An 18196-nucleotide genomic window follows, 5' to 3' on the forward strand; every position below is an offset into this window, starting at 1 on the left:
TATTGTGTGAACAAAAATGTCATATCAAGCAAAATCTGTATATATGAAATATCCTGACATGAATATCCATTTTTTTACCTTTCTCTTTGATCCGTACGGTTCTTGCTTACATGTCAGCATATCTGTGAGTTGTAGCACTGCCAGTGTTTCTGCTGCGTAACACAGCTGTGGTCTATACAGACCATCAAGTGATTGACGGCCATAAATTATACATTCTTAGTAATTTAGTCTTGATTTGTTAGGTGATAATAAATCTACACGCTGCAGGTGCTCTTAGGCTACAATCTCATATATGCCCCACTATAGTTATTTACTCTATGCAAGTGTTATAGACATTGTTCGTTTAGACACATTCATCAATGCTAGCTGGCGATGTGTGCATACTGGTTCAATAGACAAAATATTTTAAATAAATTAAAGAGCAGCTATTCAGCTTTACTCCATGTTCATCTGTCTTTAGTGTTGCTGTTTGATCATGAAAAAGCTCCAGTGTTTCTGAACTCCTGAAACGCATCCATTGTAGTCTTGAGTTTCTTCCGGGAACGAACACGTCACAATATTCCTCATTATAATAATTCATACGCAGAATAAAGGGGCGGGGCCTGGTTGAGTTAGTTAGTAGTGTGTTAAACTGGCGGTTATGGTAAGGGGCGGGACATTTCCCAAACACACTCGAAGCGCTCGACCAATCAAAACACACTGCTCCAGCCGACCAATCAGAGCACAGTGTGCTTTTCAGAAGGAGGGGCTTCATAGAGACAGGAAGTAAACAGAGCGTTACTGACAGACTGGGAAGAGAGGAGCCGCAACAATGGAGAATATGAGGAAATAATCAACATTCAAGCAGGAAAACCTGTTCTAGAAGAGCCTGAACACAACAAGACTTTGTAAAAGGGCATATAGGTCCTCTTTGAATGACTTCGGTATTTTTTTATTTATTTTAATGTGGAGTTGGTATGCGCTTTCATTGTCATGAGACATGAGCAGAACACATTTTTGTGTAAATCATTAATTACGGAAACTGTCACGATTGTGTATGAATGGCTTTACAAATGATTTACACAAATATGTTCTACTGGTGTTTCAAGGATGTGGTTTTGAGGGGTTAATGTAATTGATTGTGTGGAGAAAGTGACTATTTTACGTTTTTAACTCGACTAAAGCGATCGTTTTTCCAAATGAACTGCATCAAATGAATGTTTATCTAATAGTTCACCCAGTGTGTGTGCTGGCCCTTTTTCAATATGAAGACATATGAGTGCATTTATGACTTTAGCGTTCAATCGTTCCATTTTCATTACTAATTAATGCAAAGAGGTTCCCCTCGTTATTTATCCAGTGGGCTTACTCAAATAAAGGGCCGGGTCGTGTGCGGAACGAGCCGCTGACAGGCACCAGATTAGCTTGACTCGGCTCCAGTGCTCCGTGTTTTTAAGAGGCCTGTGCGCCCGGAAATGCAGGTCAGGAAAATGACTTTAATAAGGGCTCGTTTGGGCTCCTGCTGAAACACTGCCAGTCTTTCCATGGTCTCCGGTGCACGGGCTCCAGGACATCAGCCATGCGGCGCGGTGACTCTCCAACATTACCTCCAGTGTCTGAGACACGCTCCACACGAGCCTCCCGATCAGTCCTTCCCAACGGGACGCTGCTTAAACAGCAGTTAGTCTAATGACGAGGAGGGAAGCCGTTCCTAAACCTCTCCAGAGGACAGACAGCAATAACAAACATAAAGCCTCAAGGTTTCACATTTCAGCATGTCTTTCTGCAGAAGGGACTGATGGGTTTTTTAGAGAGAAAAGACATTCTCTGAAGTAACAACAATAGGAATGGAGACTGATCACACAAGAAATGATAATAATCAATTATATGGCTTTTGCAATGGAATTATGGCCAAATATTTATGTCAAGTTCACTTGATGGTAATGATTAAAAAATAATTGGTTTAATAAAGATAAACATCACATTTAAATAAATGTATTTCCAAACAAAAATATAGGCTTCTTCTTTTTTAGTTGACTGAAATAAGTTATTCGATTTAGCATTATTATTTTATTTAGGATGTAACTTTCTATGACAATTTTAGTAACTTTAATTTTTGTCTAGCCATTTTTTTTAAACCAATTTGAAACCAACATTTTACATTTTTTATAACTTTCAATTTACCAATCACCAATATATCATATCACACCAAATAATCATGCAAAAAATCATGAAAATTAATAAAACTTTAAATAAAATAAAATGAAGAATAAAGAGCATGTGAATGTCCATTTATAGTCAATATAAATGTTTCTAGTTCTAGTGTTTCTTTGGCTAAGAATTTTTTTTTATGTGTGTGATGTCTACTAAAATAATGTTTTAAAAACCCATATACAATCATCTACAGCTATCACAATATCATACTTTCACTACACAATTATTTTGGCCAAAATAATATTTTCACAATATCTATAGACATTTTTTGTGGAAAAATTCCAACACCATGATAACTAATCTTGATCAACACAACTACGACCTTAATGTATCATTTCCCAGTTAAGGCTTTAGCAAACTAACTGTCCTGATTTTCCGCTCAACAACAGTTAATTGAGATCACAGATAAAAGAGCAAAATCAGAGGCAAATCGGTGCGACGATCGCTGTGTTACGATTATCAAAGATGCAATCTGAGAGAAGAGTTAATGCTTAGCAGGTTGAATATCTAGTCCTGTGTGTGATCCAAGATCTGTAGTGTAAATGTGCTCTGACTGGAACTGACATCAGCAAAGACAGACAGCTGTTTACTGGGAAAAGATCATCAGTTTGAGGACTGTGAAAGTCATTACTCTGCATTACTCTGTGTACCGTGGTGAAATCTGCAGGATGATGGAAGTGAAGGAGGGTGAACATGTTGGTGGTATTGCCCCCTTTTGTGCTTATGTTTTGTTTATCTGCACTTCCTGTTTACAATATTATCATATGTGTTAACGTGATATTAATATTTCATCTATTCTGGTATATTGCGACACCCCTATACAGTCATGGAGAAATCATAAGCATTCAGTGTTGGAACCCTGCTAGAGAGAGAGCCTTCAGAATTTATGACGAGTAACATCTCCAGAAATCATAACAGTAATCTTAGCTTTAAAATATCACTGAACTTTGTGCACAATTTGTGGTGAATGCCTGGTGTTGGAACAAAGCAACAAACACCCGCAATCATTATTGACCAGTGGTGGTTCTGAAACAATTTGTGAAAATGTGCTCTTATTGTACAAATTGATCAGTCATTCTCTTGAGCTGCTCTTGTTTGCTATTGATTGCTGTGTGTGCAGACATGATGTCAATACAGAATCCTTTTGAGACAAAGGTGGCCTTAACATCAGCTTCGATATCCGCTGTGATCTCATGCAATTATACGAACATGCATTTATATGAACAGTTTGGTTCAATCACATGTATGTTTGTGCACATTTGCATAAACACTGAAACATACAGGATGAACATGTTGGTAGCGTCTAAAACGTAAACATTTTTATGCATGAACAGCTTTAGAAACGTAAAAAGTTTACCCATCATTTTAGGTTATTGAATACTGAATTAATGAATCAAATGATTAGGTTGATTGTATTGTATTTATTCAATGAGATTTCAAGTCCACATTACATTTATATAACACATGTAGGCCTACCTCATTGGAGATTATAATAATTTAATTTAGTTTCTGCTGCTATATTTAATTTGTTTTTAAAGGTGTTCCATTATTTGACACAAGCCTGAGCTTTTATATTAAATGTAACACTATATCATTATTTTTTTAAATAATGACTTTGTTTGCTGTGGGACAGGAACGAACCATAAAATTAAAAGGTACCATGAATGGATTTTTGCTTTATTGCAAGACTTTTGAAGCTGTAAAAATCAAACGTAGTGTTAGTTCTGTCAGGTCACGTTAGTCAAGCTCTCATAAGCTGACTCTCAGCTGATCCACATCTACCTATAGGAATACGATGCCTATCACTGTATACATATATAAGCTCCTTCAGTATTATCAACAGCTATTGCATTTCTCAGGCGCTAATTACCCTTCTCCCTCCCCAGCTCCACCTCTCGTTAGTCAGGATTTGGTTGCCTCTTATTCCCAAGACAAGTCTCCTTCGTCTCCGCTAGTCCCGCCCAGCTCCAAGTCTCCTGCGTCTCCGCTAGTCCCGCCCAGCTCCAAGTCTCCTGCGTCTCCGCTAGTCCCGCCCAGTTCCAAGTCTCCTGCGTCTCCGCTAGTCCCGCCCAGCTCCAAGTCTCCTGCGTCTCCGCTAGTCCCGCCCAGCTCCAAGTCTCCTGCGTCTCCGCTAGTCCCGCCCAGCTCCAAGTCTCCTTCGTCTCCGCTAGTCCCGCCCAGCTCCAAGTCTCCTTCATCTCCGCTAGTCCCGCCCAGCTCCAAGTCTCCTGCGTCTCCGCTAGTCCCGCCCAGCTCCAAGTCTCCTTCGTCTCCGCTAGTCCCGCCCAGCTCCAAGTCTCCTTCGTCTCCGCTAGTCCCGCCCAGCTCCAAGTTTCCTGTGTCTCCGCTAGTCCCGCCCAGCTCCAAGTCTCCTGCTTCTCCGCTAGTCCCGCCCAGCTCCAAGTCTCCTTCGTCGATGATGGACCCATCCTCTCTCTCCCGCCTCCTCTACCTAAGCCAGCTGGTCCTTCTGTCACGCCTCCACTAGCTCCCTTCAGTCCCTCAGTTCCTCCTCTATTGGCTCTGCCCTGCAACTCAGTCTTCTGGTCTCCAGCTCCACCTTGGCCCATCAACTAGTCAGCTCCACCTTAACTCTTTGTCCCCTTAGCTTCACCTGGTAGCATCGTCCTCGCGGATCCTCTGGGCTTCCTCTTCCCTCTGGCTCCACCCTAGTCAGTTGTCGCTCTGCCTACGCCATGGACTTCTGGGCTTTCGGCAGTGCCTCATCCCTCCACCCTTTCAGCTTTGCCAGGCTCCACCTTCTTTTGATCTCAGCCTTGGTCCTCAGTCCCACCGGCTCCGCCTCAGTAATCCGGCACCCTGGTTCCGTCTTGGCTTCCAGGACCTACGGTGTTATCTGGTCTCTTCGTCTCCTTGGCTCCGCCTGGGTCTCCAGCTCTCCTGGCTCCACAGCTGTCGGTCGGTTTACTGACTCCACCATGGCTCCTCCCTCCATCAGTGCCACCGTCTGTCCTCACCTGGCCCGTCCCACCATCGTCTCCTCCCTGTTGCTCAGTATAAAGACCAATGTGTCTATGTCTATGTTTTCATAATGATAGGTGTATCAGGTGTATTGGCAGGAAATTGTTATGTTCATTGGTAAGGAGTGGAGTTGTGAGCTTGAAAATATCAATACAATGCAATAGTATATTGTTCTACAGTATTTGTCATTTTGCAACGGTCAAATCTGCCTATTATGTTTTTATATTCTTGGTTAGTAGTTTGAGGTCAGTTAAGGGCTCAAACATATCTATATAATAGTCAAATATAACTATACACAAATATATTTATAATATAATGGATTTGTATAGTTTTATACATATTGACAGCTGTATTTTGAAACACTATTTAAACAATACTTATGAGTTCTCATGAGATCAGACTGCAACATTTTTTTTCAGAAGTCTGCAACAAATCTAGAGGAGTTATTCCTTAATAGACTTGCTCCGGTCAAACTGAGAGAGTGTAGACAAACTGAAGGGAATTTGGGTTACACATGCTTGCAATTTTGTTTTTATAGCTTACTTTTTGAGCCCTAGATTTTCAACATTTGTGCTTTCTGAACCCTTTAAATCCCAAAGAATGTGTTACAGTCAGCGGCAGACTCATCTGGCCCTAATTAAGATGAGTATTGTTCTTCTAGCCTCTGTGAAAGGGCATTGGAGAGCAACCAAACAAATACATACACAGCTCCAAGTATCTGCTATTGCATACTGATCTGCAATGTTCTGGTCTGGGATTTTCATGTATCTTGATACCTCCAACTTTTTACACCTAATTACAAAATATCACCTGTTTGACCTCATTTCTCTCTCTTTCTGTTTTCTTCTTCTAGGCGGCTGCACTGCACCAGAAACTACATCCACATGCACCTGTTTGTATCGTTCATGTTGAGGGCCATTAGTATATTTGTGAAAGATGTGGTGCTGTACTCTGGTGCCGCGTTGCAGGAAATGGAACGAATCACTGTGGAGGATCTCAAATCCATCACAGAAGCCCCTCCTGCCAACAAAACCCAGTTTGTAAGTGCAGCACACATACAAGCGTATCTCACAGTGAAGTTCATTGCAGAGGGATCTCACATTGTGTTGTTGCCATAGTAGGCGGGAGCGTCATTATCATCTGAAAGCATTTGTTGTTGTCGTGCCACTGGAGCAATTTCCACATAAATGCGTGACCAAGAAACAGGGTTTTCAATTAAGCTTTATGGGAATTCAATTATGGAATATATTTAACTTTTAATTAAACATTATAATTAAGACTATTATAGTAACTATGGTAGTTACTCGTGCCCAGTTTCAAGAAGGATTATGGGTATTATCTTTTGCCATGAATATGGGTCTCAAGACCAGGATACAGGACGTGGTCCAGTAAGCAGTCACCCAGCAACCACCAATTCCCCTGTCAATTTCAGTTCAGTAGCTGACACTGAGGAAACATCTGTCTCCAAAAAGCCTTATTGAATCACACCAGTGTTTCACTCTGGCCAATAGTGTTTAATCGTGCCAAATGGAAGCGGCTCCAAACACAGACAGTTGACATGCCCTCTTGCACATCACTGGCTGCTTTCACACAGACTTCAGTCAACACACTTCTGTTTCACCTGTGTGTATTTATTGTGTTTGTGTATATTGTGTTTTTGTCTCAGTTTAAAATGTTTGGAAACTCAGTTTCCTGAGATGAGGGAACAGGGCATTGTGTACTGTACGCTGGCCGTGTTGTTGCTCTTGAACTATTAGCCAAGCTCGCCAGTTATTCCTTAGTCAAAAGATTCAAAGGACTTGTTTGTAAAGTTTGGCACCCACTTTACATATGCTGCGAACTGCCTCCATTTAGCGTGCTGAAACTCCATCACAGCCGTTCACAGCCGAGGAGACCGACGTTCTCGTCAGGGCCGTAAAACACAGAGAAGTGACATTGGGGATGGAGAAACACACCCAAATTAACTTCGGTTAAACAGGCGTATGATAATTTGGATAAATGTGTAAGCTAGATTTATGTCTATTTTTTCACATCTTCATGGACACAACAGTGATTTCCCTCGTGTGTTAATATTTTTCCTTGTAATAATGTATGATTTGCAAAAATGAAAACTGCTGCTTCTGTGTAGATGAGAGAATCAAAGTGTATGTGCGTTGTGCACACGCTACATTATGGCCAAGCATGCACCCTTAAAATAGCATCTGAATAACATGCGCAACACGCCACTAGGTTTTTCCTGGTCAATTGTTTTCTGAAACTGCAAAATAGCACCAGGGAACGTTTGCGCCGGAACACGCCTCCTCTTTTCGCTGAACCGCCCCTGGGAGCACAAGTTCATTCCCTAATTTACCGAGGTGCGTCTGTGGAGGGAAAAGTCTGCAAAATAGGAATGATACATGCGTCGTGTACAAAGTCAATTGCGCTGGGTGCAAGATAGGGCCCAGTGTCAGCTATTGACAAAATGTCTCATTCCCTCATCTCAGGGAACGGATGTTACGAGAGTACCTAGAGATGATTACCCTAGTAATTCAGAACACCTGAATAGTGAACGTACTCAGAACACCTTGACAAGCGCTCAAAATATCTTTCGACACTTGTTTTAAATAGCCCTTCTCTCTAAAGAATGAATTTAGATTTTGGGAGGATGGTCAAGTTACATGTAGTCCACATCTCAAAATCAAATTAAGGTGACCATGAAGGAGCACATGCTTCTAATCAATATGTGCTGAATCGATTCTCCTTTACCCTTCAAGATTGGCTGTAAGGTGGCTGTGACTCTCTTCTTGTACTTCTTGGCGACTAATTATTACTGGATTCTGGTGGAAGGCCTGTACCTGCACAGCCTTATCTTCATGACCTTCTTCTCAGACAGGAAGTACCTCTGGGGCTTTACTCTGATTGGATGGGGTGAGTAAACTTGTTCTCGGACACTTATCTCCAGTACACAACACTAGTACATCATTATTCAGCCTCTGGCTACAGACACCAAATTATGTCCACAAGATTTAATTACTGCTTTTTAGACATTAGGCTTTTTAAAAGATTTAGACATCTTCTCTGGTTAATTTGAAATAAATAACTAAGTGGGCTATCAACTGGTAAATCAAACAGATGTTATATTTTAATGGTAACAGTTGCTGTGAGGTATTGCTATGTGTTTCCATGTGCTGTATGTTATGGGGACATCAACAGACACACGTTTGGATATACTTTGGACTTCACGGCTCCTGCATTGTACACACTGTGCGGAAAAGTTGGACATGCACAGCGCATACAATGTGGATGCTGTGGAGCTGGGCCACTTCTCTGATGCTTAAACCAGGGTTACAGAGCCAGGGCTCAACAATGGTGCGCCAGTACTCCAGCTTTACTCTCTGAGGTAACGCGCTAGATTTGGGGGACACACATTCACTATTAACTAGGAGTTTTCCCTCGATAAACTCCTAATTACTGTTTAACGATAGTTAGTAAGCTAGTTGTTGTAGTGGTTATGTTTAGGTATGGGGAAGGGTTAAGGGATCTAGAAGTCATATAGAATAGTCATGCAGAATAAGGCATTCATATGTGCTTTATAAGTACTAATAAACAACCAGTATGCTTGTAATATGCATGCTTATAAGCACCTAGTTAATAGTAAATCTGTGTTCCCTGATCTAAAGTGTTACCCAAATGCGCTGCCACTCTTTTATATTGGTCCCACCAACATGTTACTATTAAAATGTTTTAATTAAATTGTTAAAAATATCTAAAAATAAAATAATTTGTTTGTTTATTAATTTGCAGTAGCTGGAATATAGACCTATTTTACACCAAAACATTTAAATAATGTAACAAATGCAAGCATTCATAAAAAAAAATCATGGCATACAGTATTTTATTTCTTAATAAATTGTATCCAAGACTATCAAAAATCAAAAAACTATCAGTGTTGTGTCCTTCTGTATGTTGAACTTGGAAGTGAAGGTCACTAAAGGTTTCACTAAACAGGTGTTCCTGCGATGTTCGTCACCATCTGGGCCAGTGTGAGAGCCACTCTCGCTGACACTGAGTAAGTGCTTGTGCTTGAAATATTACCATGTGTCCATTTATACAGGAATACACTATTAATTCAGCTTGTTGAACAAAGAACATTTTCTGTGCATGGTAAATGATGAATGCACATGCAGGATGTTTTGAAAGAACATGCTATCTGTATATTGTGTTAGGGGTGTAACGGTACAGAAGTCACGGTTCGGTACGTACCTCGGTTTTGGGGTCATGGTTTGATGCGAGTTCGGTAAAACATGAAAAAGCAGCAAATCCCCAATGCTAGGTTAATTTATTTTGAAAAGACAGTTGTGCAGATTACAGTTTGTTCCAGCTAGCGGCGTTAAGTAGTGGCGACAGTAGTGTTTTAAGCAATAAACAATGCATTCTTGAAAAAGAGCATTTGATATTTGGTCGCAATCAGCTACAAAACTGAAAAGCATCTCTTGTGTTATAAAAGTAGAAAATAAATAGAGTAATGAAATGAAACTTTGAGAGTTAACATGCGGTGACAATGGCAGAGTCTACTTCACCTTTCCATGAGGAGACAGCGAGTGAAGCGCCACCTGAATTTTCCCATTTCCAGGACATGCATATCATCACTGGACTCTAGTGAGACATCCACGACACAAATCAGCACAATACCAATGCTTTCGTCTCATTATAACATTGGAAACAACTTAAAATGCTCCGTCATTTATCGTCATACAGATAAGAGTAAGACATAATTTGAAAGGATTTTTTTTAAATTTGTGTACACTCACAATTAAAACAAAACATGCCATCCCGGTTTCCTTTCCATGAAGTTTCTGGAGCTCGTCACAAAACTGAATGGAAACTCAGCGTAAAGGCTACTAGCAAGCTCTTGCGTGCTTCTGAACTCTTGTTTTGGGTTGGTGCGTAGATCGTCTCTTCTTCTTCTGCTCTTTTTCCTGTTGTGGCGGTTAGCAAACACTGTTGCATTACTGCGCACACGCGCCCCCTTCTGGACTGGAGTGTGGATCGCCTGTGACTGACTGTATTCATCATCTGACTGTCTGTGCATGTACCGCTACACCCCTAATATTAAATATTAATAAGATGTCTGGGATTGATCTTTCTAATAGTGACTGATCTGGTTTATGATCCACAGGTGCTGGGATTTAAGCGCAGGAAACCTGAAATGGATTGTGCAGATCCCTATTCTGACAGCAATTGTTGTACGTTTACATAAGTAAAAAGAAATTCATTCAAAAAGTCGGTGCTTTTTAGGCAGAAAAAGTTTTATATTTTTAAATCAATCAAAAAAGTATAAATTCAGTCAAGTGTAGTAGTTTAAGTTCTGTTGCCCTTTGCATTATTCATACATGTGTCTCCAGTAGATTTCAAATATTTGATTCATTTGTCTACCATTTGCTTTCGTGTGAACACAGTGTAAGAATCCTCAATTAATGCAGAGTTATTTCATGCATCATTTATTTTATTTTTAGTCTCAATTATGATCCATTAATTTGTGTATGTTTTCTTTACCCACAAGGTCAATTTTTTGTTGTTCCTGAATATAATCAGAGTCTTGGCAACAAAACTCAGAGAAACAAATGCCGGGCGATGTGACACCAGACAACAGTACAGGTAAACACACTGAAACACACACATACTAGTATATATGTATATTGGGCCCTATATATGCATTTAATGTTATTTTTGATCAATTTAATGAATCCTTGCTCAATAAAAGTGTCAGTTACTTTCAAAGAAAATCCAAAACCATACTGAGCCCAAACTTGTGACCGGTCATGTGTATTCAGCTAAGGTGTGCTGGTGTATCTTGTTTGCGCCCCGCAGAAAGCTGCTGAAATCCACCCTGGTGCTCATGCCGTTGTTCGGCGTTCACTACATCGTCTTCATGGCAATGCCCTACACAGAGGTGTCCGGCGTCCCGTGGCAGATACAGATGCATTATGAAATGCTCATTAACTCATTCCAGGTCAAACTTCACACTTCTTGAGATGCAGATGATTAAGACTGAATATAGACACCAACATATTTTGCTGTAAGATAAATCTTTATATTTCATGCTCTGTTTTCCAGGGATTCTTTGTTGCAATTATATATTGCTTCTGCAATGGAGAGGTAAGAACGAACTTCTGTAGCTTCTGTATCCCAAAACTTTGTCCACATGCACAAGATGTTATTTTGTATGTACTTGCACTTTATACAATTTTCTAGAGCTTGCTTTTCAATTCTGAATTTGACTTATTCATTTCATAGTTTTAATTATTTCAGTTTAATTGACGTGTTCTCCTAACTGTTGGTGACCCTCTTGAATAGTTTAATTAAATGAGCCCCTGTATTCTGGTTTTAAATGTATATTTCTTGGAAAGAAAGACCTTAGTTTCCAGTGCTGAAATGAGCTATTTTTTTGTTTTATTAGCTGCTAATGTTAAATAACTAGAAGCGTAGTAACTGAACTCATTATTCTCTCTTTCCCCGTCTCATATCAGCTCACTTTATTTGCAATTAATTGAAAAGTGGAAATACAAAACTGGCCCAAAAACTGCTGCAGCTCTTGATGGGAATAACATCACAACATTCATACACACTCCATCGATTAGGTTCAGAAGAACTATTACTAAACATCACTGCAACAGTGATCCAATCATAAACTCTTAAAAATGTGCCTATTTAAATCCAAACGGCGACTTTCTTTGGCCGATCAGTGTGTATTATCTGCCACTATTTACACTAGGAACTATTTACTCTCTTACTTAGTGTATTTCACCCATTTCTTTATTATTACTACACTACAAAAAAATTATGATCAATAAGTTATGACAACATGTGTTTTTACATTGTTTTAACTTTGTTCTAAGTTATACAAGGCATTTTTTAAGCCAATTTAATGTAATTTAAGTTGAAATGACTTAAACATCCAAGTTGATTGTACTTAAAAATTGAAGGCAGCAACGTTTTGTCATACAGTGTAGCAGTGATTTATGGCAGAATGTAGAAACATGCCTTGTCTAGTCCTCATCAGCCCTGATCCCTCTCTTCAGGTCCAGGCAGAAATCAAGAAGTCGTGGAGTCGGAGGACACTGGCTCTGGACTTCAAGAGGAAAGCCCGGAGCGGCAGCAACACGTACAGCTACGGGCCCATGGTGTCCCACACCAGCGTGACCAACGTGACGGCCCGCGGGCCCCTGGCCCTGCACCTCACCACCCGCCTGGGCCCCGGGGCCATCAACGGGCACCGCAACCTCCCGGGGTACGTCAAGAACGGCTCCGTCTCCGAGAACTCTATCCCGTCCTCGGGCCACGAGAACCTCCAGGCGGAGAAAGCCATCCCGGTGGTGGAGGAGGAACGAGAAACCGTCATGTGACTTCAGAACGAGGACTAGTGTTGTGCACGGAAGGACTAGCAGGTCCTTTGTTTCCTCAGGATTTCCTCACAGTTTGACTTGTGGGACCATCTCAGATGTGTTGGACCATACCAGAGACCATCAGTAGCCCGTGAATGAGCCGGACTGGAGTCTTCTACTGGCAGGATTCGGAGGATCAGGACAGATTTCGGTTACGGTGAACACCCTCATATATCACGCGAGTGTTTCACGGCGCCAGCGCTTTCAGGTCCGATGAAGAACGGTGAGTCTGCCTCTGATGAAACGTCTGGCTCTCTGGAACGTGAATTGTAAATAAGACAGCCGTGAGATTTATATTGGACTTATTTGATCAGCACTAACGTCATTTTTATTTACACTCGTTCCGAATGATGCCAGATCTGTGATCTTTGTATTATAATTGCAGGTTTTTGTTCGTAGAATGTGATATTTATATTTCTCGAAGCCTTGAGAGTTTTATCAGTACACTGCTAAGAAAAGATGTTATTCCTCAGTGTTTCTGTCTTGTTTTCCAGCACAAATTACTGGAGATGCACGATATTAGGCCTTGTTTTCTGAAACGTGTATCAAATGTCTGCCAATGGGTTCATGAAAATACTCTTGTTTTCCCTATGAATTGAGTTTATTTTTCTGACCCCGTTTGTTCTCGTTTTAAGCAAAAACTCACAAAAACAAGACTTCATATCTGCTGCTCAAATAAATGTCTTGATTCAAGAATGTTTTGATATTTTTGTACTGGAAACCATCCAAAAATACTGAGGAAGAACATCAGTGTAGATTCGCCAAGTCTTGCCAAACGGTGTTTTTTCTCAGCGAGTCTGACAGTGAAAGCGGAAGGAGATTCGCTCTGTATCTGCAGATTCACACAGCACACGGCTGCATTACTGCCAGTCATCCTGAACTCATTATTACATGTGTAAAATGTCAAAGCATTTTGTTATTAGGACAGACACATCAGCATAAAAGAGAAATGCTGTGTCTGTATGTTTCTCTTTCACGGTCATTTTTTACTAACTTTACCATTGAAATCTACTATAGCAAATTTATCCCAAAAAACTCATAATGCTGTCATTAATAATATTTATAAAACTGGATTTGGTGTTCTGAGTGGTTGCTAAGGTGTTGATTAACAGCCCAACACAAAACCTTTTACAAAAGCTTTTCAACTACAGTTTTCGTCCAAAGAGGAAAATCCTCACATGGTCAGATCACGTATATAAGCAATAAAACAGCTCTTATGAACACGCCAAATGATCTGAGGTTTTGTTCATGTCAAGAGATGATGAGTTATGAACAGGCATTTAATATTCAAGGTCATTATTTTAGTTATTCACTGTAAAAAAAAAAAAAAAAAATGTTGTAACTTAAATTGTAAATTTTAAGTTTAGTCAACTCAAATATCCAAGTTCTCACATTTCAAGGTGACTAAACTTAAAATTTTAAGGCAGCACAAACACTTATTTAGGTTGAATAAACAACTTTTTTTTTACAGTGAAATGCATAGCAAATACAGATCTGAAGCATCCTGGAAAGTCTATAATTAATGAACATTATAATGCCTTTGATTTAGTGTTTTCTTCTGCTAAGTTAGACTATATTTCAGGTGTCAGGCCATGAATAAATATATAAAAGCAGACTCCTTGTTGGAAATGGATTCGCAGCTTCATGATCTGCACTGCGAGAGTTTTCAGGGAATTATTAATGCTCATCATTAGAGCTGTTTATTAAAATCTCCCATCCTTCACGTTCATCATTATCGAGGAATGAATGAGTCATATTTTTCACATATAGATTTCCTCCTGGAAAGTCTTTCATTATGCTTGCGCTTCACTCATATTACTCACCTCGTATTACAGTCAATCGCTTCATCATAAAGTATATGGGAAGATGAAAATCATCAGATGCCAAATTATTATTATTCATTTTTTTTACAGCCATAAGGAAGAACAAACAGTTTTGTTTATTACATGTATATGGGGATTGTTCATGAAGCCGTTATCTGTCGGTCAGAATTATAGTTTAGAGGCTCATGGTCTGTTGTGTGTAATATAATGCTGCTTTTTCTTACTCCATGTATATTCATTCATATTGTGTTTACATCCAGTTATGAGCTCAATGTGTTTCTCTGCATATATTCTGGAATTTAATAATTCATATGAAAAGACAGTAATTGATATGCTGATATACTTGCTGAAATTAAGGTCCTCAAAAAAGAAGTTTTGTAACACTTTATTTTAAGGTGACGTAGTTACACGTTACATGTGCGGTTAAGGTTTAATATTTTAAGATATCTTCGTTACACTGTAGTTATACATTTAAGTACTGAGTAATATTAATGAACTACATGTACTTACTATAGGGTTAGGGTAGGATTAGGGTTTGGTTGAGGGTTAGTTGCATGTATTTATGCATCATTTACTGTTATTACTATAGTAACTGACACTGTAAAAGAGTTACAACATGTGCTTACTATAGTAAGTTATGCATAATTACAAGCAACTAAATCAAACCCTAACCCTAATTGTAACCCTATAGTAAGTATGTGTAGTTGATTGATTACTCAGTATTTATTTGAGTAATATGTAACTTCGTCACCTTAAAATAAAGTGTAACCAAAAGTTTACATCCAGATGTTTTTTTCTTTTAGCGATTAGCGATTGAAATTCAGACCGATAGTCGATACATTCAAACCATTACTGTATTTACAGAAATATACATATGCATTCTGCTTTTCTCTATATAACACACAGTTGAACTTGAATTTGAGGATTTTTTTACTATTAAATTCAGTATTATTTCTGAAAAGCCATCTCTGTTTGCACGGTTTGCTCAACAGCAGCAGCTGTGTGTGTGTGTGTGTGTGTGTGCGTGCGTGCGTGCGTGCGTGCGTGCGTGCGTGCGTGCGTGCGTGCGTGCGTGCGTGCGTGTGTGTGTGAGTGTGAGTGTGTGTGTGTGTGTGTGTGTGTGTTCAGTCATGTACGACCAGCTGATGGATCAGAGAAGATGATCTGCTTTGAATCACTGTCCGTCTCTGCTTTACTCCTGTGCATTTCCTACACGTGTGTGTTCATGTCCTCATGAGAAAGTCAATCTGACTCATTGCAACAAGGAATATTTAATCCAAAACGGAGCATTCTGGCACCATTTCCTTTCCTTCTCAAACCGTGGAGAAACCGGTTCCTCAAGCAAGCACACGGGGAGTAAACGATGTGTGTGGAGTTCCAGTATTTTAAAGATGAACATTTGACATGATTATGTTGTTGTTGTTGTTTATATCACTGGTGTTGTATTATTAAGTGCTGATCATGTGTATCATGTGAATAAATGAAATAAATGAAAATGTATAATTAACAGAGAGGCATTTATTGTCCATATTTACAATTTACAATAAAATAAACGAACTGTAAATGTACATTTATAAAGTGTCTTACAAAAAGCAGTTATAAAATGGCTAAGATTTCGATGTTCACTTCTTCGCAGGCTTCTTGGCTTCACTGCCTTTGGCTCCTCCTCCTTTCCCTCCTTTCTCTCCTTTCTCTTCTCCTCCCTTTTTACCTTTCCCTCCTCCGTCTGACGCCTCTTTCTTTGATGTGCCTTTCTCTCCCTTCTCCCCTTTCTTCTTCGGGGCTTCCTCCTTCTCCTTCTCCTCCGCCTTCCCTTCTTTGCCCTCTTTCGCACCCTTGCCTTCCTTTTTGCCGTCTTTCTCCTTCTTCTTCGCTCCCTTCTCCGCGTCGACCTTCCCTGCGACGGTTGGCACCTCCTCCTTCTCCGTGGGCTTCACCGCTACAGAAGACACAGAGCAGGATTAGCTCAACGGGAATGAAGACGCGCTTCACCAACTTATGGTTCTGCGCAACCATCTTTATTTAGTCAACTTCACACTTAATTAAGAAGAAACAGACTGAATTAAGCATGAGATTTTGAAGAAGAAAGAATAGTTGTACAATTATTGCAATAATCTTTTTTAATACTACCACAAACAAAATCAGTGTTGTAGTCTCCAACAAATGATAGTAAAAATCAGTTACACTTTATTTTAAGGTGTCATTGTTTCAGTGTAATTATACATGTAAGTACTGAGTAATAATAATGAACTACTGTACATGTACTTACTATAGGGTTAGGGTAGGATTAGGGTTCGGTTTAGGGTTAGTTGCATGTAATTATGCATAATTTACTGTTATTACGACAGTAACCGCATTACCACCTCGGGAGTGCATTATTTTTCTAATAATTCAACGGACTGAAGTCAATTATTCCGCTTATACTACAGTTACCACACCTCGAAACATTGTTCAGATTATGTATTTCAAGACGTTTGTAAAGTTTTTGTCATTAAAATGCTCTTATATGTAGGACTAATTTCTTACGCATCTAATCCCATGCCTCCGTTGCTAATTCCAAAACGTCATTTCAGAGTTAGGGTTAGGTAGAGTTAGTAACGGAGGTTTGAGCCGCTGATAGCAGACTAATGCTGAGTTAGGGTTAGGGTTAGGTAGAGTTAGTAACGGAGGTTTGAGCCACTGATAGCAGACTAATGCTGAGTTAGGGTTAGGTAGAGTTAGTAACAGAGGTTTGAGCCGCTGATAGCAGACTAATGCTGAGTTAGGGTTAGGTAGAGTTAGTAACAGAGGTTTGAGCCGCTGATAGCAGACTAATGCTGAGTTAGGGTTAGGGTTAGGTAGAGTTAGTAACGGAGGTTTGAGCCGCTGATAGCAGACTAATGCTGAGTTAGGGTTAGGGTTAGGTAGAGTTAGTAACGGAGGTTTGAGCCACTGATAGCAGACTAATGCTGAGTTAGGGTTAGGTAGAGTTAGTAACAGAGGTTTGAGCCGCTGATAGCAGACTAATGCTGAGTTAGGGTTAGGTAGAGTTAGTAACAGAGGTTTGAGCCGCTGATAGCAGACTAATGCTGAGTTAGGGTTAGGGTTAGGTAGAGTTAGTAACGGAGGTTTGAGCCGCTGATAGCAGACTAATGCTGAGTTAGGGTTAGGTAGAGTTAGTAACAGAGGTTTGAGCCGCTGATAGCAGACTAATGCTGAGTTAGGGTTAGGGTTAGGTAGAGTTAGTAACGGAGGTTTGAGCCGCTGATAGCAGACTAATGCTGAGTTAGGGTTAGGGTTAGGTAGAGTTAGTAACGGAGGTTTGAGCCGCTGATAGCAGACTAATGCTGAGTTAGGGTTAGGTAGAGTTAGTAACGGAGGTTTGAGCCGCTGATAGCAGACTAATGCTGAGTTAGGGTTAGGGTTAGGTAGAGTTAGTAACGGAGGTTTGAGCCGCTGATAGCAGACTAATGCTGAGTTAGGGTTAGGGTTAGGTAGAGTTAGTAACGGAGGTTTGAGCCGCTGATAGCAGACTAATGCTGAGTTAGGGTTAGGGTTAGGTAGAGTTAGTAACGGAGGTTTGAGCCGCTGATAGCAGACTAATGCTGAGTTAGGGTTAGGGTTAGGTAGAGTTAGTAACGGAGGGTTTGAGCCGCTGATAGCAGACTAATGCTGAGTTAGGGTTAGGGTTAGGTAGAGTTAGTAACGGAGGTTTGAGCCGCTGATAGCAGACTAATGCTGAGTTAGGGTTAGGGTTAGGTAGAGTTAGTAACGGAGGTTTGAGCCGCTGATAGC

General features: G+C 40.2%; 2 protein-coding genes across 2 annotated transcripts in view; one reads left to right on the top strand and one right to left on the bottom strand.

Annotated features, from left to right (window-relative positions):
• pth1r (parathyroid hormone 1 receptor) overlaps positions 1-15929 on the top strand; it is a 103841-nt gene extending 87912 nt beyond the window's left edge. Inside the window, exons 6-13 of the mRNA XM_082174259.1 lie at positions 6029-6215; positions 7929-8082; positions 9163-9223; positions 10334-10400; positions 10718-10812; positions 11026-11167; positions 11272-11313; positions 12237-15929. Of these exons, the coding sequence (XP_082030385.1) occupies positions 6029-6215; positions 7929-8082; positions 9163-9223; positions 10334-10400; positions 10718-10812; positions 11026-11167; positions 11272-11313; positions 12237-12560 (1072 nt within the window). The 3' untranslated portion in view covers positions 12561-15929. The remainder of the gene's footprint in view (positions 1-6028; positions 6216-7928; positions 8083-9162; positions 9224-10333; positions 10401-10717; positions 10813-11025; positions 11168-11271; positions 11314-12236) is intronic.
• tmie (transmembrane inner ear) overlaps positions 15923-18196 on the bottom strand; it is a 34675-nt gene continuing 32401 nt past the window's right edge. The window contains exon 4 of the mRNA XM_082174331.1: positions 15923-16361. Within this exon, the coding sequence (XP_082030457.1) occupies positions 16045-16361 (317 nt within the window). The 3' untranslated portion in view covers positions 15923-16044. The remainder of the gene's footprint in view (positions 16362-18196) is intronic.

The sequence above is a fragment of the Leuciscus leuciscus genome (assembly GCF_965113295.1).
Source record: "Leuciscus leuciscus genome assembly, chromosome: 6".
In the NCBI taxonomy this organism is placed as follows: domain Eukaryota; kingdom Metazoa; phylum Chordata; class Actinopteri; order Cypriniformes; family Leuciscidae; genus Leuciscus; species Leuciscus leuciscus.